The sequence below is a fragment of the Patagioenas fasciata genome, chromosome 20 (assembly GCF_037038585.1).
Source record: "Patagioenas fasciata isolate bPatFas1 chromosome 20, bPatFas1.hap1, whole genome shotgun sequence".
NCBI classification, from domain to species: Eukaryota; Metazoa; Chordata; class Aves; order Columbiformes; family Columbidae; genus Patagioenas; species Patagioenas fasciata.
In genome coordinates, this window is record NC_092539.1 from 2,942,978 (window position 1) to 2,965,385 (window position 22,408).

General features: G+C 47.2%; 1 protein-coding gene and 1 long non-coding RNA gene across 2 annotated transcripts; both read left to right on the forward strand.

Annotated features, from left to right (window-relative positions):
• The first annotated feature begins 1,283 nt into the window (after positions 1-1,283).
• NELFB (negative elongation factor complex member B) lies at positions 1,284-12,268 on the forward strand. Its single transcript, XM_065853989.2, has 13 exons — positions 1,284-1,469; positions 2,161-2,324; positions 2,514-2,613; positions 2,992-3,222; positions 3,812-3,997; positions 5,329-5,441; positions 6,010-6,112; positions 7,090-7,185; positions 8,546-8,688; positions 9,575-9,681; positions 10,570-10,711; positions 11,485-11,593; positions 11,850-12,268. The coding sequence occupies exons 1-13, from the start codon at positions 1,368-1,370 to the stop codon at positions 11,985-11,987; spliced, it is 1,734 nt and encodes a 577-aa protein (XP_065710061.2). The 5' UTR covers positions 1,284-1,367; the 3' UTR covers positions 11,988-12,268.
• A 159-nt stretch (positions 12,269-12,427) lies between these two features.
• LOC139829503 (uncharacterized) lies at positions 12,428-21,481 on the forward strand. Its single transcript, XR_011741991.1, has 3 exons — positions 12,428-18,212; positions 19,374-19,482; positions 20,931-21,481. It is a non-coding gene; the product is annotated as an uncharacterized lncRNA (long non-coding RNA).
• The last annotated feature ends 927 nt before the right edge of the window (positions 21,482-22,408 follow it).

Genomic DNA, 22,408 nt, shown 5'->3' on the forward strand with positions numbered 1-22,408 from the left:
CAGGCACCCCAGGCGTTCTCCCATCTCGGAGAAATGCTGCACGTGGGATGCGTGGGGCGGCTGGCTGATTGCTCGTGCCCATGGCGAGGTCACTGTAGTTTATACCAATATCACGATATATATATCATCAGCATCTAAGGATATCCAGCTCGAGGCAGGAGCTGCCAGGTCCTGCCGTGCTCAGGCCAGTCCTGCTGCAGCCGGGGCCTCAAACCGTGCAGGGGGACAGAGAGGGGAGGTGAGGGACCGAAGGATGCCACAGCAGCTCGTGGCTGGGAATAGCGTTCTCTCGTCTGAATGTCAGGGTGCATGGGGGTCTGTTGACAGACCCAAGTGGTTTGGGGGGCTCTAAATCACATAGGTTTTGCCTCAGTAGTTACACAAACTGATGAGCAAACACAGAAGAAATTTCTGCAACGGGTTGGACTGACGCAGCTCTATACAATCCTGCCACTTGGCCACAGATCTCACAAAAGACAAATGAGGATTTTTTCCCCCCACTCTGTAGCAGCTATCCTGAAAGTACAAACTGCAAAGGTCAAACTATGAATGGAGAAAAACCACTTCTCCTTTGTGAGGCTGATTTTGGTTCCGTTTCCCGTTTCCATCGCTCTCTGCCAGGGATCGACCAAGAAGTGACAGCTGCCTTGTGGAGGGGAGAAGCCCGACATTCGCTGCCGTGCTCCTGTATTGTTGTTAGCTGGAGCAGCGTGCCCCGCTGCCGGGTGTGGGTGTTGTCCCAAAACCAGGGGGTTTTACCTGGTGTGCATACAAAGGAGCCCAATTTAGCACACAGAAATATTGTTTATTACAGAGCTGTGCAAGTCTGGATGCTGGAATGAAGCCAGCAAGCCAGAGAGAAAAGTAGCAGCCATTATATACAAAATCTTATCACTACTCAGGGCAGTTCTAAAGAGCCAATTGGTTACACATTTGCATATTGCATTACGTAATTGTTTTATCGTATAACGGGCAACGTTCAGCTAAAGGACACTTTATCCAACAGTCTTAAGATACATGTTGAAGCAAGACTCAGTTGTGTGGGCACTAAACGTCTAAAGCCTCAAGGTCGGTAGTGTCTGTACTTCGTGATCAGGTGTTTTGCAAATGACTCTTATATTTGTTCTGTGAGCAGCCTGCCCTAAAACTGAAAGGATTTACGGATCTTTAGGTTAGCAGTTGCAGACAGGGCTTATTGTTTTAAGTGGAAATGACAGCTGGGGGAGCCCGCGGCGGAACCTTGGTGCGGCGGAACCTTGGTGCGGCGGCGCCCGTTCCGCGGGGGCGGAGAGCGGCGGGCGCGGAGCGGGGCGGCCCGGGGAGCGCAGGCGGGAGCGGGCCCGGCGGGCCGGGCAGGCCAGGCCGCCATGTACGCGGGGCTGCAGGAGCTGGGGGTGGCTAACGGCGAGGACCTGAAGGAGACGCTGACCAACTGCACGGAGCCGCTGAAGGCCATCGAGCAGTTCCAGGTGGGGCGGGTCGCTGTGGAGACGCCGTGGCTGGAGGCCCGAAGTGCGGTCTGTTTTGTGGGGGTTTTCCCCTTGTTTTTTCACCAGTATGTACTCGGCGCTGGTGAGGCCCCCCCTTGAATACTGTGTGCAGTTTTGGGCCCCTCATCATGAGAAGGACATTGAGGCACTAGAGCGAGTTGAGAGAAGGGAACGGAGCTGGTGAGGGGCTGGAGCACAAGTGTGATGGGAGCGGCTGAGGGACCTGGGGGGTTCAGCTGGAGAACAGGAGCTGAGGGGAGACCTTCTGATCTCTGAACTGCCTGAAAGGAGCTTGGAGCCAGGGGGGTCGGGCTCTGCTCCCCAGGAACAAGCGCCAGGAGCAGAGGAAACGGCCTCAAGTTGCACCAGGGGAGGTTGAGGTTGGATCTGGGAACAATTTCTTCCCCAAAGGGCTGTGGGGCATTGGAACAGGCTGCCCAGGGCAGTGCTGGAGTCACCATCCCTGGAGGGGTTTAAAAGGCATTTAGATGAGGTTCCTAGGGACATAGGTTAATTCTACAGTTAAGTTGTGGTTGGACTCAATGATCCTGAGGGTCTCTTCCAACCAAAATGATTCTACAATTGCATGATTCTATGTCTCTCGCAGTCCCCGCTGCCATTTGCTGGCAGAGCCGGCTGACCCCTGGCCCTGGCCGGTGTTTCGTTGCAGACAGAAAATGGGGTGCTGCTGCCCTCACTGCAGTCAGCCCTGCCCTTCCTGGACCTGCACGGCACCCCCCGGCTCGAGTTCCACCAGTCGGTGTTCGATGAGCTGAGGGAGAAGCTGCTGGAGAGGGTCTCTGCCATCGCCTTGGAAGGGAAGGTTGAGGAGAGGTTTGTCAGCAATCTTGGTTATTTGAAGTGAGCTGCGAATTTGGGGTGGAAATGCGTTACAGTGGAGGGGTGACTTCTGCAAAGGGGAGTTTGGTTCCTGGGGGACCAAGTTCCAGTGGCTTTGAGATGAGCCACTTTGGTCTTTTGCTGTGACATTGTACTTAGTCTCTTGCTCTTACATGTTGTAAGATATAAGAAGCTGGAGGATCTTCTGGAGAAGAGCTTTTCCCTGGTCAAGATGCCTTCCATACAGCCTGTGGTCATGTGTGTCATGAAGCACCTGCCCAAGGTAAAACCACTCCACCGGTTCTCCTCTTCCGTTACATCTCCATTGTAGAGTAGCCTTATTAAAAGCATCATATTGTACTTGATTCAAAACTGCTCATAGAACTTTTGTAAGTTACTGAGTTTTGAAACATCACCCCAAATCTTAGTATCGTAGGTTTAAAGGAAGTCTTAAGGGTCTTACAGCTGGGTTATTGTTACAGGAGGGGGGAAGGCAAAAGAGGAGTCTGTGATACTGCCTCTTGTTTACTTGTGTTGTTGTGTAAATGACCAGACTACCTGTGATTATGATTTAGAGTCTTCTGTAGTCAGTTACTTATTACTTGGACAGTCAGGCAGGTAAAGCTGCTCTGCACTTTGGTAACTGCTCTGTTGTTTGCAGGTCCCTGAAAAGAAGCTGAAGTTAGTAATGGCCGATAAGGATTTGTATAAAGCCTGTGCGGTGGAGGTGAAGCGCCAGATTTGGCAGGATAACCAGGCTCTGTTTGGAGATGAGGTGTCTCCACTGCTGAAGCAATATATCCTGGAGAAAGAAAATATTCTCTTCAGCAATGATATTTCTGTCTTGCACAATTTCTTCAGTCCGTCTCCCAAAACAAGGCGTCAAGGAGAGGTAAGGATGAGGAAAACTCTTACAAGGTGCTTGTGGATGGAATTTGTCAACTTTCAGTCAACCTCATCAAATAACAGTGTCCATGTCACCTGCCCAGCTTCACTACTAAGGCTGTTTGGCTAGACAGAAGTCTTTGCAAGAAGTACCAGGCTGTTTTCTCTTTTATGTCCGGATGAAAGTAGCAGGAATTATTTTAATAGTTACTCATAGCCTGAAGGTAAATAGAAATATAGAAAGACTTTCAAAGAGTGAGTTTCATTCATGTTACAATTGTAAATTGTATTCATCAATAACAGGTACTGCTTCTTACCTGTTGCACATAGCTGAACACCTTATATAATAATGCTTCAATTTCCTTTTGCAAGAGAGTGTTTTCTTGGCATTCTTTATTCTTTCATTATGACTATGAAAGATTTGATGAACATCTCTTGAACAAATGCTCTTGGAAATCCTTTTCAGGAACTTACATCAATATGGATGTTCCGATCTTGATAAATCACATAGAAGAATTAATTTACATTTTGTGTGTACGTGTGGAATAACAGTATCTCTTGGTACTGAGCGCATGTTTTTTCCACTTGGAGTGTAGGTGGTTCAAAAGCTGACCCAGATGATTGGGAAGAACGTGAAGCTCTACGATATGGTGCTGCAGTTTCTAAGAACCTTATTCCTTCGGACAAGGAATGTTCATTACTGCACGCTACGGGCAGAGCTCCTGATGTCGCTGCATGACCTGGAAATCAATGAAATCTGCACCGTTGACCCCTGTCATAAGGTATTAATCATGTGGGACATTAATCATGTTACTGGAGAATTTTCTGTTCTGCCCACTCCTGCTGCCCCGCAGGACTTCAGCCCAGAGAACTCTATCAATGGAGAGAGTTCAGGCCTTGAATCCAAAAGTCATCTTCCATTCCTTGGAACCTCCGGTGAAAATTTCATCTTGGTTAACCAGCAGCTTCCTTTCATTTGATAAGCCATAAATCATTCAAATTTATGGTGCTTGTGCAGTTTTTGAAACAATGTCCAATCTGTAGATCTGCAAAAAAATAATAAAAAATATTAGATAGCACCAGGTTCTTAATCAAAAGTTGTTTTTATTCCTGGTGTGATTTACTCCCACTGTCAGTATACTGCATGTGTAATATTAAATACTTTCGATCTTGAATTATAAGAAAACTAATACTAAACTATTAAAATACTGGGGGATGATGGACGTGGTGTTAATGTCACACTAGGATCTTGTTGCTGGCCCTTTGTCTGTGGTCAGCACCACTCTGATCTAGAACAAAGCTTTTTCTTCGGAGTAATGCTGCTGAGTTTTAAGTGTATTCAGGTAAGAGAGAATATGTGCTAGAGTGATGATGTTACCACACATTTTTAGTGTAATCTGATCAAGAGTCCCAAAATCAGTATACAGGCAGTGACAATAACAAAAGGCAATTCTTGAACAAGTTGCAGATTGTTTTCAGCAACCTCATTTTGCCACTGCAAAATGCAGTCACTGCTGCAAAGAAGCTGCGATGAAAGCATTTCATAAAATCTAGCAACTTGTTCTTTTTTGGCAGATGAAACGTTGGGGAAAGTATCCATTGTTTTCTGAAAGGGGAAAACAGCCTTTAATTTTAGGTCAGATAAACCATTTCACTTAACTGTCTTTTTCCATTTTGATAATACAACTCTAAAGCAGAAGGACCTCTGCCATTAATATCCTTGCTTTGAGGGTGGGAGTGCTGTTGCAGTGGCTAAAATATCCCAGATTATTGTTATTGCCAAGCCACACTGCTTCTTTGTCAGCCTCCTGGTTGTATAAATCCACACGGATCAGGTGTGCTGGGCATTGATATATTTTATACACGACTCTTCTGTGATCGCCCAGGAATGTCTTTGTTGGGAGGGGAGAAGGTGACACAAGGTTCACTTAGGTTGTTACCTCTGATCTCATTTTGGAATGTTTTTCTCTGACTGGTGGCTACCACGTCTAATTATATTAATAAAATACATTAATTTCAGGTGTTCAGAGGTAATTTGAGCCTTCTTCTCTGGCGTTGTGCATTTTATTGCTGGTTTACCGTGTTCATAAAGCTTTCTCCTGTTTTATCCCAGTTCACTTGGTGCCTTGATGCCTGCATTCGGGAGAAGTTTGTGGACAACAAGAGAGCTCGGGAATTGCAAGGGTTTCTGGATGGAGTGAAGAAAGGACAGGAACAAGTGTTGGGGTAAGGAGCTTGGGCTGTTTATTGAGAAACTGAAAATGGGTTCCCAGCAATCACATCTGACAGGTATTGTAGGTGGTAATTCTCCCCAAGAGTGAGTTCACAGCTCTTTTGTGCGGTCAAATCCTGTACATCTGTGAGCATTAGCGCACAAGGGCATAACCAGGTGACTGCTGCTGGATTTCAGCGCAGAAGAGACCTTTTGTAATTGTTTTCAGATAACACGCTCTTTCAGGTCAAAGAAATAACATTAATGGTGTTTCTACAAGGCAAGAGAAGGTTAATCAGGTGGATACCTGTAGGTAACAAAAGGCAGAAATTCAGGTTTTAGATGATCATAGTAAGGGTACTGCTACTGTATTTGCCTGGTATCTCCCTCTCTTCTTAGACACAGCAGTGTGTGTGCTTATAAAAATATAGTGTACAAACACACACACTACTTCGGTGTTGTGATAGCTGACAGGATTACACCAAAGAATAGTGAAACACACTGGTGCCCTACAGCTGGGTGTGGAACTGTACAGTAGGGTTGTTTGTTATCCGTGACACGTATTTGGTTTTTGCTTCTCAGGGACTTATCAATGATCTTGTGCGATCCCTTTGCCATTAACACCTTGGCCTTGAGTACCATCCGGCACCTGCAAGACCTGGTTGGGCAGGACACCTTACCCAGGGTGAGTGTTGCAGCTTGTGCACCTGATCCGAGCTGTCGTCTTAACTCAATAGCGTTTATCAACAAGGGGCTGGCACTGCAGGAGAAGTACGGTTCAGTTCTCAAATGCGTGTGTGAATTGAAATAAGGGAAATTCAATACTCATTGTCTGTGTGTAGCACAGACGTCAGAGCTCTGCGGGAGCGCTGTTTAGAGACTGGCATTTGGGAGCTCTTCAAATTGACAATGAATCCTTTGGTGGCTCATTCTATCCTAACAGCTATGCATATATAGAATCAAATGTACAATATGTGCCTCCCCACTTTGGCCTTCTATCAGTTTACCTAGCAGCAGCAGCCTTTTGTCCCTGTCAGGGTACAAGCAGTGGGTTAGTTGACACTGTTCTGGTCTGTTGGCTGTGATGTAACACAGTTGCTGCGAGTAGTGACTGCAGGAGGTGCTTAAATGTTAAAGGAGGGGATGGCCTTACAGGTGTCTGAACAGCGTGAGGCATTTGCTGTTTTTATCCCTGAGCTGTTAAATTTTGTTGTTGGATTGAATAACTTCCTCATGACACTGTAAGACTGAAAGTTATTTTGGTTCCAGGGCAGAATATAAACAAAAAACCATTGTCATTCTTACGCATGCTTTCTCTTTCTTCTGCCGAGATGATTCGTCCTGTCACACATTATATTTCAGTGTACTAATTTGGCTGGACATGTTTAAAAATTACGTAGTTATTACATTGACTGCATACTTTTTGGTGCATTATAAAACGTTACAAAAAAACACAAACTACCAGGTGTGTCTGTTATTTGATTTCCATTTGAGCAATCAGTTGTCAGTTAAATCAGAGAAGGGAGTTCCTTTAGCAGTCCTTGATAAAGCTGCTAATCCAGGAGACTTTTGAATATAAACCACTACTTTCAAATAAATATCTGTATGTGCAACTTGTGGAAGATCAAAATAGCTGTTTTTCTTCTCCCATTAAAATTCGAGGAAAGCCCGGATCTGCTCCTGCTCCTTAGGATGCTGTCATTGGGACAGGGGGCCTGGGACATGATCGACAGTCAAGTCTTCAAGGAACCAAAAATGGTGAGCCATGGTGATGTTTGGAATTTAACACGTTTAATTTAAACACATTTAGACTTGTTTATTATTTGATTGTGTCTCTGGTTTAACGTTCATTCTGCATACCTCTCATCATAGCTTAGAAAATACATGTAAGCGGGCACAGAGCAGCAGCTCATGTGGACCTGCTGTGAGCTTTTTTTACCTGCTTTTTGATTTACATGAATGCCTGGCCCCTACTGTTTTAAAATCAGACTGTACCTCTATTAAATTCTCCACTGGTTACTCATTGTTCCTTCTACACAACTAGCGAGTTTGTAAAACATCTTGTATGTGGAAAACAGGATTTCAGAGGCTGCGCCAAAACTCTGACAGCAGTGTAACAGCTTTTCATTGACATGAAGAATGTTTTTCCCTTCTGGCTCTGTTGTAGCAATTTTGTGTAGTGCCACGTTCAGCTACAACCTGTCGACACTTTGGAAATATTTTGCCCAGCGTTAACAGGCGGCCCTGGCGCAGTGTGGGAGCAGATCTGCTCGGGGATGGCAGGAGGATTAACCATGGTGCTGCACAGCGGGACTGTTTCTCGATTAATTTGCTATTTCTGTGCTGAACTATAAAGCAGCAAACATCTACCTAGGGGAGTATTTGAAGTCTCCAAAATACATATTACTGGCTGATTGCACTTTTAAATTTACTACAGGAAAGGTGTGCGTTAGTACTCAGATTGTAACAGTGATGGTGATTGAAACTCCAAGCATAGCACTGTGATTGGACTTGAAGAGGTGCTCTCATGAATCTCTTAGAAAGAATCTGTGAACATTTTTCCTAAAGGGAATCTCCAAATCTGTATTTTGTATCTGATGTATTTGTGTTTGCCACAAGCTGTGACCTCCTGCTCTGTGAATCTGGTACAGCACAGGCTGATCTGCCTTGTGCGAGGAGATGCTCTTTGTTGCTAGTCTAGCTGTTCATTGATCCCTGTCACTTTAGGGAATGAACAAAATGATTTGTAATTACTTGATATGATTTGTAATTATTGATAAAAGCAGTTTGGTACCATCCTTAACATGCAGTGCTTGCAGAAGTATTAGGAAAGGTCTCTAAGAAATGCTACATAATTGTCAAAAGCAACAATTCGAGCAGGAGTATTTCTGTAGATGAGGTAAGGTAGAGTTTTCCTAATTACCAGTGGGATACGTGGAAGTGAATTATTCAAGGAATTTTGACTGGAACTGGATATCTAAAAGTTTATTTTCCTGAGCCTAGGATGGGGCTCATAATATTGCCTCTCTATTTGTTACGGCACTCAAAGACCATTAGGTGGCATGAACTGATTGGTGAAAATGTTGTTCTGTTCCCTATGTTTTTCCATCCCTCCAAGGAAGCTGAGCTGATCACGAAGTTCTTGCCCATGCTGATGTCCTTTGTGGTGGATGACCACACGTTCAACGTGGATCAGAAACTGCCCTCGGAGGAGAAGGGCCCAATTCCTTACCCCAGCACCATTCCTGAAGCTTTCACCAAGTACGTAACCTGCCTTCCTGACTTTGTACATGTAGTCTTGTTACCAAAACTGAACATCAGGGAGCCAACAAAAAATACTGTATGTGGTAAGGTGAAAGCTTTCTTGAGGCAAGATTTAGTCCCAGTTATCAAGCCTGAACTTTTCCTTTAGCAGAAGAGGTTTGCACCATCATTCCTCTGATAAAATTTTTCTGCATAGAATAATATTTCTTATAATGACCATTCTTTTGGCAGATTAAACATGAAAGTATTTGGTGTTGCTGCTTTCAAAAAGCTGCCTGTGTAGCTTCCCACACAGTGAGTGATGTTTTGAGTGCCCATGCTGGTTCTGCAGAGTGCTATTGTAAATTGTCAAATTGGCATTTTTATCACACAGACACCCATTCTCTGTTGATAACCTCTCACTCCAGGGATGTCAAAAAGAGAAAGAAAACCTCTGTGTGCTCTGTTGTAATCAGATCTTGCACTGATTTCCAGGACAATTTTTATCCGTATGCCAGAATCTGGAGTACCATATCCCAGTAGTTGTGCTCTCCTCTATGACAGCGTAGGTATTTGACCTTTGGGAAACTAAACCAAAACACTATTGGACTTTGTATCATTTTTGAGTATTTGGGCTTCTTCTAAAACCCATTTTGAGTAGCACTTTGATCATTAATACTGTTAACATGTTCACAATCCAATCCAAGTGTTTGATTGTGAGACAGCATGATGCTTGCTAAGTGGTAATTTTTTCTGGATCACGGTGGTGAATATAGCGATATCTACTCAGTCGCTGAGTAGCTGCTCTTTATCGTGTTTGAGGTTCGCCACTGCTGTAACTGCTTTAAAAAAATAAATCTGTTTTAGCTTTATTGATTAAGAGACTTTGCTTCTGCCGTAACAGATTCTTGCAGGAGAACAGAATAGCGTGTGAGATTGGGCTGTATTACATCCTTCACATCACTAAGCAGAGGAACAAGAACGCTTTCCTTAGGCTTCTGCCAGGACTGGGTAAGTTTATTTGTCTCGTCTTCTAGGCCTGTTTGCCTTGTACTGGACACCCAGGAGGCAAGTAAAGCTGGAGTGAAAGTCATTTCAGAGTCAAAGACATAATGTTCTGCCTTTGGCTCTTCTAAGGCCCTGCAGAAGTGTGTGGTTTTGTCTGCAGTTAGGATACTTTTCTGCTGATCTGAGAACTTAGGGATAGCGGCTGAAGGTCAGTAGTTCCTTAGATCAAAGGGTGTATTAACAGTGAGATTAGTTGAGAACTGTTGGGAGTGAATCTGAAGGATAAAAGAGCAGGTGGCTTAATTCTGCCACTGCTCATGGCAATTGCAGATGGCCAGAAATTCTTGGGGCTTGGCTTTGTGTGGGGAAAAAAACAAAACCGAACACAACCTTAAATCCTTCCCTGGGATGACCTTCTGTGCTGACTTCTCTGGGGTGAGTTGCATGGGAGCTCTGAAGCAATCTCAGGAGCTGCAGCTCCCGCAGTGGCAGGGGGGTTCACTTCCCACTCCCCCACCCCAGCTCTGCTGTTCTGTGAACCCTTCACTGAACTGTCAGCTCATTTACACGGGTGAGTTTTCCACTGGTGAGTGACTTGTATCTGCTCACTGTGGGGTCTGAGGAGTGCAAGGAGGTGGATGTGGCTGTGGAGAAGGATAGTCAGGGACTTTATGATTTGGGGAGCAGCAAGTTACTCTGTGACATGGGCTTTCTGTATTTTCTTCTCTCTGCTCCTAATTATTTGTGTCTGAAAGATCAAAGCTCCCTGCCTGGGCTACCCATTTTAAAAAGAAATCTCACTTCAAAGTTTTCGTCAGGAACATCTGCTGAAGATTCAAGTTTTGGCACATCCTTGTCAGTCTCAGTCTCTTTCCTTTTCATGTTGTACAGTTGAGACGTTCAGTGACTTGGCCTTCAGTGATATTTTTCTGCATCTGCTTACTGGTAACCTCACGCTGCTGGGTGATGAATTTGCACTTGAGGAGTTCTGCACCAGTCTCTTTGATGGCTTCTTTCTCACTGCCTGCTCAAGGTAAATCTGATTTTCCTCAGAGGAAGTTTGTAGGATACCTGAGAGAATAGGTTATGCTGCTTTGAATTATATTTTAATAGTTCAGCAAACTCTTCATATATAGTGGAAATAGGAGCCTGGTGCTGTTGTTCTTTAAGGAAAGGCTTATGTTTTGTGATCAAGTTTTTATCAGCAGAATTATTAAGTGTTGATTATGGATTATTACCTAAACTGTAATTCAGACAATATCCTTCATGCTTTGCAATAGCTCTGAATCTGAAGAATTAACTTCAGCTCTTTGCAGTATCAGCTGCACACAGAAAATCTGGTTGTGGCTGTTAATTCTGTTCAGTCAGTGTGGTTCAGCTGGCGGCCTGCAGACCAGATCTGACCTCCAGACGGCTTCCCCAGAGCTTCCATCGAGGTGCAGCAGCGTGTGCTGCTCCTGCCACCGCTTCCTCCGCGTGCAGAGGGACCAATGTCCTGCATGTGTGTGTGGTGGGTCCAACAGAGACACCAGCTGCTGCCAAGTGCTTGAAATCTCCCTTGCCTTCCTCACGGTTGCTACAGTTAGTCCACTCCTCTTGAATAATTACATTAATTACTTGAAAGTGTCGGGCAGGGCTAGCACTTCGTAGCTTGCAGACTACAATTCTCAGGCGGTGTGGAAAATTGTAACAAAGCTGCCAACCTATGGGTATGTGAATTACTCTGGTACTGTTGCTGTAGCTTTCTTGTTCTCAAGATGCTGTTTGTTCGTATCGGTTACTCTGCTGTAAAATTGCTTTTTGCAGAAAGGAGAACGTACACAGACATGTGCTGAGACTGCTGCTTCATCTGCATCACAAAGTGGCCCCTGCCAAATTAGAGTCTCTCCAGAAGGCTTTGGAACCCACCAAGCAGGTAAGGGGGGAAGCATGAGAAAGGGAAAATTAATTGCAAACGAAAGCAGCTGCCTTTCCCAACGTTACTTAATAGAACATGAACTCTGCTTTCCAATGTACCAACTTGTGTCATAATGACTGCGTAACTTCCTCTCTATGTGCTGGTTTCTGTAAAAAAACACACAGAGTAATTGCACACTTAGTGTTCCAGCGAGTAGCAGCTAGAATGAAGTGTGATTTCTCTGTTTTTCCCCTCCCCAATTCTCATTCTGCAGAGCGGGGAAGCTGTGAAGGAGCTTTATAACCAGCTCACTGAGAAACTGGAGCTTCGCAAGCCGAGTCCAGCTGAAGCCACTGAGACTCCCTCCATGGAGCTGACCTTGCCCACTGTGCCCACGCCAGCCTCCCGCTGAGCTGTGTCAGTAGCGCAAGAGTGAGACAGAAGAACCCACCTCATGCTCTGCAGCGTGAGGGCACTTTATTGCCTTTCAAGCATCAAAAAAAAAAAGCCACCGAAGCTCTTTCAGGAAACACTGCAGTTCACCCAGCTCACTGGCTGTTGCTGGTTAGAAAACTCTGTATGCAGTGTGTTGCAAAGGTTTACTTTTCTTAAAGATAGTTGAGTGTTTTCTTGTAGATCCATTTAAAATCTGACTGTACATTTTGTTTTCAAAAAGAAAATGCGTATTTTTAAGTTGGGCATCTTGTGTTTCAAACTCTACTTTAAGAACTGAGCAATGAGTGTTTAACTCTATTATGGTTGAGCAGGTAGTATGAACTGAAGACTGACCGTAGCTTGCTTTGGCTGTTAGCTTGCTCCTCTGGGTCTTTGGAGAACATGCTCAACAGAAGGAAATCTCCACTGATACAATTTAACGTTTGAGGTTCTAGCGCTTTTGGTACATGGTAAGATGTGCTGCGTTAGAGATGTCACTAGAGCAAGAAGCAGTCAAATGCCATCCTTTCAGCTAGGATTTTAAAGAAGGCCAGAAATCGCATCATTCTCTCCCTACTTTTCCCCAGATGAGTAGCTTGAAATGAGTCCTGGAGCCAGTGAAAAAAACCAAGACGAGTATATTCCCCAGTGGCAATAGGGTCTGAGTGTAGCTGGAGTGAAATTCTGTCTTTGAAAAAACAGCCTGTTCTTCATGGCTCATTTGTGTCGCTGGCTGTACTGTTACAGTTAATTCCTGTTCTGCTTTTACTGCTGCCTCAGCAAAAGCCTCAGGTAGAATGTGTGGGAAGATGGACATGGGAGAAGGATGAGCTGGGTGAGTTCAGAGCTGCCTTGACGATGATTTCAGCAGGTAGAATATGCCTGAAGAGAATCTTGCCGGTCCCCTATAAGCAGGAAGCTGCCTACATGAATAATTCAGAATTGCAGAAGAATTTGGGTAGGAAGGCACCTCTGAGGGTCTGTGTTCCACCCCTGACGTGGAGCGGGACCAGCTTAGGTGAGGTTCTCAAGAGCAGGACTTTTCCTTTTTTGAGGTTCACAAGGTTTCTCTTGTACCATTTCTCCAGGCGGCTGAGGGGATCCCTTGGACCGCAGCCCTGCCCAGGGTATCGGCTGTGCCCACAGCTTGGTATCGTTTACAGACTGGCTGAGGGTGTGTTCTGTCTTCAGGTTGTAAATTGAGGCATTAAGCAATTTTAGCCCTATTAATGACCCCTGAGGAACACCCTGAGTAACGAGCTGCCAGTTGGACTTTGTGCTGTTGACCACGATGCTCCGAGCCTGGTGTCCCGGCAGTAAAACGGTTTGGCTGTGTGGATTCTCCAGACGGTTGTGTCAAAAGCCATTTACAGGCAAGGGGAGCTCCCCACTGCTCTCCCCCCAGCCCCAGCCAGACATCTCTTTGTAGAAGGTTCTTAGGTTTGTTGGACACAATTAACCCTTGGAATTCGCCCATCCGTGCTGGCCATGCCCTGTTGCTTCCATGTCTGTCACGTTTCCAGAGGTGATTTGTATTTTTCCCCGTCACCTCTTGTTTCCTGGGACTTGAGCAATCCGGTGCCAAGTCACGCTCATGAGACTTTTCCATTTCCTGAAGCTCTGTCCAAGAAAAAGAAACAGATGCTGGTGGAAATCCCTCCCCGGAGCTGCCAACTCCCTCTTTGCGTGGTTTGCTGCTTCCTGCTGAGCTCTCAAATGCTGCATGAGTGCCGCCTCTCGTCATCGCCTTGGTGCTTTATTTCTCCTTTTATGCGGAGACTGACCTGTATCTCATTGGAGACCTGGGAGGGCGCGTCAGGTTTGTGTGTGACAAGGGCACTGTCGTCTCATCCACGCTGCCTTTGTGCACCTCGTCTCGCTCCAGCTCTCGGGGTCTGTGCTGCCTTTGGCCACTTCTCAGCCCTTCTGACATCGAACTTGTTCGGGCTTGTTGGAAACAGGAACCGGGTATAACAATCGGGTCTTTCTTGCAAAGTTTTGTTTTCAAACCGTTTAAACTGTCATGGTAACTTACACAAAATAACATCCCACGCTGCTGGCGAGCCTTTCGCAATGAACCCACTCAGACCCATGCTCTACTTGGACTCGAAGGTTAGTTTAGGTTTGTTTTGGGGATTCTCTCCGTCAGTAAAGGTTTCCCTTGCACCACGTGCTGACTTGGTTTTCTTTTGCAGCACAAAATTCTTTTAATCTGGACTGACTGTGATTTACTGCTTGTTAAAAAAACCTCTTGCGTTTCAGCCTGTACCCATGGCACTGAGATACATGTTGGTGATTTAAAGTTTTTAGATCCACAAAGAAATCAAATCCCAGAGCACAAAGTGACTGTGACCTGTGCTGGTGGCTGCTTCAGCTGAGGAGGGGAGATTGGTGGGGAGCGGGAGTAGCTGCTGCTCTGTGCTCTCCTGGCCCGGCTGCTGCACAAAGACGGGATAAGAAGGAGACAGTTTTCAAACAGGCTGGTTTAGTAGTGAACATCTTGATGTGTTTCCATTCTTTGAGATGAGAATGGATTCGCTCCAGTGCCAGAGATCACAGACTCTTGTTGTGTGTGTGACCTCCGCACAGGCTGCGGCAGGAGGCGCCTGACACATTTTGGTTGGAAATCCAGTCCAGCTCTTAACACCACCAGGTCCACCACTGCCCCATGTACTGAGAACCTCATCTGTGTGTCTGTCCAACCCTCCAGGGATGGTGACTCCAGCACTGCCCTGGGCAGCCTGTTCCAATGCCCCACAGCCCTTTGGGGAAGAAATTGTTCCCCAGATCCAACCTCAACCTCCCCTGGCGCAACTTGAGGCTGTTTCCTCTGCTCCTGGCGCTTGTTCCTGGGGAGCAGAGCCCGACCCCCCTGGCTCCAAGCTCCTTTCAGGCAGTTCAGAGATCAGAAGGTCTCCCCTCAGCTCCTGTTCTCCAGCTGAACCCCCCAGGTCCCTCAGCCGCTCCCATCACACTTGTGCTCCGGTGGGTAACTCATCCCAGCTGAGATGCTGTGCAGCGACAGGCGTGCGCTGCTGGGGGTGCACACTAGAGGGTGGTGCCCTCTGCCTGCCCAAACACAAATCTTGGCGTAGCACGGAGCTGCAATCACTCCCTGTGGCACAGTTTGTCTTTACAAGGAGGGTATGATACCTGTGATGTTCTCTCCAAACCTGAGTGGGAAGCAGAGTTTTACAATGAACTCTAATTAGCTGGGGCAATCCGGGCTTCTCTGTGCTTTTCCTGAGAGATCAGAGAAACTAATAGCCCTGAGAGGTTCTTCAGGCCTTTTTGATGGTTAACATGTAACTAAAATTTTATGTTGAGCTGTGAAACAAATAATTTGAATTGAGTTATGTTAGAAGATTGATAGAGCAGTGTAACTGCTGTTGCTGGTATAAGCAGCCGGTTACTGAGGCCTGGGCTTGCAGGGGAACCAGGTCTTATATAAAATTACTGGAAAAGAAATTATTATAGTGAAATACATTTTACTGCCGAACGACCTGATACCCAAACATCCCCAGCATCACTTCAAAACACAGGCGGATTCCACTTGACATACTGATTTGATGCAGGATTGCTCCTTGTGGACCAAATTAAAAAGAGACCAAAGAAAGAACGCAGCAGAAAGAAAACGAAGATCCCCTGGATACCATCAGCTATTGTGAGTCCTGTCTATTTTACCGGAATGGTTTGGTTTTTAGGTGATTCCTGTCGTTCTCTCTGTGTTCCGGAGCACAGGTCCCAGCAGGGCAGGTCTGTTCTAGTGGAATGGATGAACTGCTGCCAGCTGGGCAGGCCTTGGCATAGCCCTGCGCAGAGAAAATGGTGCTTTACAGTCACCTCCTCTGCCTTAAACTTGGCTGTAACACTTGGACCATCATGTTTTTAACCTGAAATGCTAGAAGCAAATCTCAATCCCCGCTTGTTCTAATTTCACGTCTTGACGCGCTGTGCTGCCTCAAGTAAAGCTCGAGGGAGCAGGGCATCAGGCTTACCAGTGACTGTCCCTCGTCCCTTCCCAACAGGACTCTGGTGGGTTCCTGCGGAGATCTCAATAACTTCAGCAGGCACAGGAGCCCAGAGAAGCAGCTGTGGTGTTTTCACATGCCCTGTCCTTTGGTCCCTGCTCTGCTGCCCCGGTCATCACCGGGCAATGGCAGGAGGATGCTGGTCCTGAGGGCTTCCCTGGGAAGGGACGGAGATGGTCAGTCCCATAGAAAAGCACCTTCCTGACCTTTTTCCTCACTACCAGAATGCCTGGAGACCCACCAAATCATTCTTGCTGTGATTTCAAAGGTTGGCAGTGTGCGCTGGAAGCAGTTAGATGTGTTTTCTTGACCTGGTGAGATTTTTGCTGTGAAAAAGTGCAAAACCAAGTGGTAGAGACTAGTTCACAATGTGCACCTTTGTCTGGTGTGAGTGGGAGGTCAAACCAGGGTATGATGAGACCATCACCCGCGTTGCCCTGTGCTGTGGGGGGTTCTGACCATCCTGGCTTTGTCTGTGGTTCAGCAAGTCTGCTTCCCTGAGGCTCCCTGGGGCTGGGTGACACATCTGTCTTTTCTTTAATGCTCTTTTTTTGGGGGGGAAAGCATCACTTGCAGATACACAGCCTTCCACAGACCAGCACCAGCTCGCTGACCTGGTGTGTCAGCTCAGATGTGCCTGACCCTGGAAAGTCTTCCCTGAAGGAGGACACCGGTGTGGTTCTTGCTGGTGCTTTGAGTGCCCTGGCGACACCTACCCAGGTCCTGCTTGGCTGAGATGGGCTCAAAAACAACACAAGCATTTTGCCTTAAATCAAAAGGTATTTTAGCACTTCCCTGCTACTTAGGCACCTGATCTCCCTCTGAAATCCATCCAATTTAGGCGTTTAAACTCCGGCCTTTTGACAAGGGGCTATGTGAGTCCACCCAGCGCCTTCAGGAGAACTCTCAGATACCTAAACATTTTATCTCACACCTCCTGTGCTCTGAAGCTGTGGGAGGACAACAAGGAACCTGGGGAGCTTGGCAGGTAGGGTATACCTACTGTTACAACACAGTATTCAGAAGGTTTTATTTTGAAAAACCCTTTGGTTGTGCTGTGGCCTCAGTAGGATCATGAGGGGTGCAGTGAGAAGCTCCATTGCACCGATTTTGACCCATGAGAGGAAGTCTCTTGTTCATTTTCTACCAATTCAACTGAAATTGGGAAAGAATGGCCATGAGATGCTCCTCCTGGAGAGCACTGCTTGCCAGCTTCTGGTTTCCAACCCATTGACACTATTTCCCAAACAGTCCCACAAAAGCCACAGCTGGGACCCTGGTAAAGACGGCTCTGTTAGGCTGTGACTTACAGGACAATAAGAGGTGGTGGCGCAGCAGCTGGAAGGCATTGTCGTGCCTCTTCACAAGTCTGAATGCGCAAAAACTTCCGCTTGTTGGCAGAACACCCTGTTCTCCTCCATGGATCCATTGCAGAAGTGGCTGGGGACAAAGGGTGGTGATGCAGATGGCTGGAGGGAAGATGGATGTTTCAAAGGGGCGTCTAGCGATGTCTGGAGTGGACGCTGCACAGCAGAAAACTGAATGATCACTCTCCAAGATACTTTTGTGGCGGAGTTGCTGTATGGTTCAGGGTTTGCAGTCGCCTTTAGGTTAATTCTAATGAGTTGTGTAGGGTGGGAGCCTTGGTGTGTAAGCAAGGATCCCCCTTATCCAGCTTCCTTGGGACGAACGTCTCGCTCTGATGCTGGGGGAGTTGCATCGAGCCTAGAAAATGAAGTGACACGAAAAATGAGAATGAAATTCCTTTTTCAGAGTAGTTTGGCCGTTTGAGGATGAAGAACAGCACAGGCTTTGCCTGTGGGTCTATATAAAGGTACTTTGAGCTGCTTTAAATGTTCTGTTAGATCTCTGTAGGCTGGGGTTGTGTCCAAGGGAGGTGGCGTTTGCGGTGACCAGGGCTGTGAGGGGCAGGAGCTGTGGCACAGCCTGTGCCGAGCACTCCGAGTCTCTCCCAGAAGCAGAGACTGAACAACACAGGGCGATTTGGAGAGTTTCTGGCCTTTATTGCAATTTTGATGGATGACACACAGATGCTGCTTTATGTTTTTCTTTTGTACAGCAGTAAGACGCCTGTCCTGGCACACAAATGCCATTATTAATACAGCTGTCTCCCTGGAGAGAGGTCTTGATGGAGCAGCTTTTCAGGAGGAGTAAGTATTGTTGCCATTACCTTTGCAGCTCTCATAGGTCCCACTGTGACCACAGCGCTCTCTGCATTCTCCAGCTTTTCTCACCATTATTTCCCCCTCAGGCTGTTATGTCAGTAAGGGCTGAGCCCAGCACAGCTTGTGGAAGGGTCCAAGCTCCATCTCCATAGCCCTGAGCCCACAGACATGCTCTGGGTATCCTTGCCAGCACTCTTGCTCAACCAGAGCCAGGCTCAGAGATAAAAACAAGGGGCAAGTCAGCTTCAGGTGTGTGTAAAACAGGGATTAAGGGCAGCTCCACCCAAGTTCAGGTCAATCCCGGTGCTGAGGACACAGTTTCATCTCTGTGGTTGCTGCAGAGCTTGCTATTCATGATCTCTGCATTCACTGCTCTTTCCCAGGTCCTCTCATCTCTACTTCTTGCCCTGGGGCACCCCTTGCAATCATCTTCAGCTCCATCATCTCCTCTGCTGCTGTCTCCTCTCCCTTACCCATCCCAGCAGGGATCTCTCCCATACATTGAGGACAGATGCTTTAACCCTTTCCTGCAGCCGGGTTGATGAGGGACTCTGGCACACGGTGCTTTCATGGCCGGGGTAGCAGGACATCCAGCCGTGCCCCACATTGGCTGAGCAGAGCGCTGATGTGGGGCTGTGTGTGCTCAAGCCCCAGCTCTTGCGTTTACAGCTTGGTGGCCTCTGCCTGGGGGCAAAGCACAGCTCGGCTCGGGGTATTTAGGAGCCTGGGGCTCACACACCTTGTGAACAGTCTGTACGTGCCTATTGTCAGTCCTGTGTGCTGGGAATTCACTTAAAAAATGCCTCTAGTTTTGTGCTGGATTTATATGTCAGTCCCTAATAATAAGATGTCTCTGGCAGGAGGCGCTGATCATAGAATCATGGAGTCATTTGGGTTAGAAGAGACCTTCTAGATCATTGAGTCCAACCATTAACCCACCCCTGGCACTGCCTCATGTCCTGAAAACCTCATGTCCGTCTGTCCAACCCTCCAGGGATGGTGACTCCAGCACTGCCCTGGGCAGCCTGTTCCAATGCCCCACAGCCCTTTGGGGAAGAAATTGTTCCCAGATCCAACCTCAACCTCCCCTGGTGCAACTTGAGACCGTTTCCTCTCATCCTAAAAGGAAATTTTCTTGCTTTCTAGGGAATCAGATCTTAAACCTGGCTAATACCATCCTCTGTGGTGCAAGAGGGACCAGCAGTGGCCAGAGGAGCATCCACTGGCATGAAGAGATCACACTACAGATAACGAGGTCAGTCCAGCTTGAAGGACAATTTCACAGAAAGGAACCAAACCATCTGCGTGGGTGGGGGTTGACCTGTGGGACCTGCAAGGGGAGTTGGGTGAGAAGGACAAAGCTGAACAACTGGATGCAGTGAAACCAGCTGCTTTTTTGTGCAAAACAATTGCACGAGGGGCAAAGGTGTCTCATCTGGGCTGATGTGAGGCCGTGTCGCTGCTTCTTCTGATCAGCAAAAGAGAGGAAAAGCATCAATATCAGAGCACAGCTTCTATATCTGCCTGTGCTGAAGGCAGCAGCCCAGGGGTGTCGGTGTCTTTTTCTCCTCCTTCAGGTTCTGTGAATGCCGGTTCTCTAAGGCAAAGACATACACAAAAGAATTCTTTTAACCAGCTGTCCCGCTTGAGTCACTGAACTCTTGCTGGTTTCTGTGCTGTTGTCATAGAAAAAAAGTCCAGAACTCAGGAGACTACTGTTATTATTAGTTTTCAATATGATTTTTTCCCTCAGACTAGCATCAGTTTGCTGTGCCAGAGCTCTGTTGGCTGACTAGGGTTAACACAATTAAAAAGTAGTGAAATGTTTATGAAATCTTAGTGATGAGTCATTAGCAATCTGATACAAAGCAATCTGGTGATTAAGAGTATAAGTTTCATATTACCACTTTTTCAACCACACTTATAGGTAGAAGCAATTAAAAATCTGATCAAGTATGTCTCAGAGTGTCTGTTCTTTGTCTTTTATTAACTGCTGGCTTGTATGAGGCTGTGGAAGGTGCTGACAGATTCTGCGGTACCTGTTTTTCTTTTTAACTCTGAAAATCCATTTCCCTGTCCAGTGTGAAGGCTGAAATCTGTGAAGGTTGGAATCTGCTTTCTTCTGGCTCTGTTGGCACTTGTATTTTCACTTTTTGCCCCTAAGGGTGGTGAGAGCCTGGCCCAGGTTGCCCAGAGAGGTGGTGGATGAACCATCCCTGGAGACATCCCAGGCCAGGCTGGACGGGGCTCTGAGCAACCTGAGCTGGTGAAGATGTCCCTGCTCATGGCAGGGGGGGCACTGGGGGAGCTGGGAAGGTCCATTCAACACAAAGCATCCTGTGATTGTATGATCCTTTTGACTTCTTCTGAACTTAGAAAGGAGACACTGCATGTGAATGAGAGAGGAAAGACAGGTGTCTCTGCAGGAGAAGTTTATTCCTCTGAATTGCACATGAAGCCTCATTAGAGATGTCGGTCACTGGGCCAGAGTCATTACTGACTTGTGAAATGAAGCTGGGGTAACAACAAAACATCTGGTCCAGTAGGTCATGACCAGATTTGTTACCGACTCCAAATGAGCACCATGGTCTCTGTTAAATGAATAATCATACAGTCACAGAAGGCTTTTTACAGGCAGGGTCCTTGACGAGCAGCCAAAGGGCAGAGAATGAAATCTGTTTTCCATCTTGTTTGTCTTGGCAGAACAACATTCATGGGCTTTGGCTGAGGACAAGTGTGTTTGGAGACGCCAGGGTGCTGCCCGGGGTCTCTGGAGACACCAGATCTGCCTTTACCGCTGTGTCCAGCCGGAGGTGCCTCCACCTGCAGGTGCTTGTGGCCTCACTGCTGCCTGGAGGGATTTTGGACCATGACCCTGGAGCCTGCTTGGAGCTGCTTGGCCTGACCTTTCGGTTCAGCCCGTGTGTGGGAGGTTGGATCTCTCCAGTCCTCAACTATCCCGTTTGTTGGAGGAATCCCTGCAGCCTTTGGGCACCGGGCAAGGGGAATGTGGGTCACTGTCTTTTTGATGGAGCTTGGAAGTTCCTTCTAAAAAGCCAATAATTGCAAAAAGTCAAACACACAGTTTAGGTCTATCTTGTTTAACTGTCCCCAAACAATTTTTGCTGCCTCTCCTTGATACAGTTTGGGGACTGAGCCTTCTGAACGGTGGATTTACTGGTTTGTTAGTTGGTTACGCCACCTTCCAAGTGGAAAAATGGGGCCATGGGTGTTTCCAAGGAGCCCAAAGGACGGTCATCTCTGGTGTTTCAGTGTGCCCTGGGGGCTGCAATGAACATAAAAACCTACCGGCACCTACCACCTCCCTTTCTAAAAATCTCTTTAGCAGTAAAGAGGTTTAGATTGTCATCCAACAAAGAGGGAAATACTCCCTGAGTAGCAGAATGACAGTGTCCTGTTCCTCGGGGCCTTTGTTCCAGCAACACACAACCCAAAACAACAGGAATGCGGCAGCACTCAGGCTGGTACAGGTGCTTTGTGTCTCTTGCAAGGAATGATGGGCTTGGTGACAATACTCAAAATATTCTGGTGTGATTGGTTTTTTCTCTTTCCCAGCCCAAGGAGCTGGACTGAGTCTCTTGGACAAAGGAGCCTGGCCTCATTCCCACCCTGCTTTCACAAACCTGCACGTGCTGCAGCTTCCACGGCTTCAGAACGAGCGTTTATCAGTGCGCCAGTGGCTCAGCCATGCTGCTGTTCCTCTGGTGTCTGCTTGAAGCGTGAGCTGAAAGAGCCGTCCTCTGCACCCACCAGAGCTGGGGAGGCTGCTGTGCGCCCCACAGCCCGCTTTGCCCTTCCCTCTGTTCTCAGAGCCCGCCTGACCCCCAGGCTCTCTGGTACCATCTCAGGTCCTGCTGCCCCCTCACAGAATCATTTTGGTTGGAAAAGCCCCTCAAGATCATCGAGTCCAACCATAACCCACCCCCGGCACTGCCCCATGTCCTGAGAACCTCATGTCCGTCTGTCCAACCCTCCAGGGATGGTGACTCCAGCACTGCCCTGGGCAGCCTGTTCCAATGCCCCACAGCCCTTTGGGGAAGAAATTGTTCCCCAGATCCAACCTCAACCTCCCCTGGCGCAACTTGGGGCCGTTTCCTCTGCTTCTGGCGCTTGTTACCTGGGTGCTACTCTCCCTTCTGGCTTGGGGAACATTTTTTGAT

Bases quoted from the DNA above. Each gene is read 5' to 3' on its own strand.
- NELFB (XM_065853989.2), top strand. From the start codon at position 1,368: ATGTACGCGGGGCTGCAGGAGCTGGGGGTGGCTAACGGCGAGGACCTG. The intron at 3,998-5,328 runs GTATTAATCATG...GTTTTATCCCAG, and splicing joins CCGTTGACCCCTGTCATAAG to TTCACTTGGTGCCTTGATGC. The intron at 6,113-7,089 runs GTGAGTGTTGCA...TTAAAATTCGAG, and splicing joins GGCAGGACACCTTACCCAGG to GAAAGCCCGGATCTGCTCCT.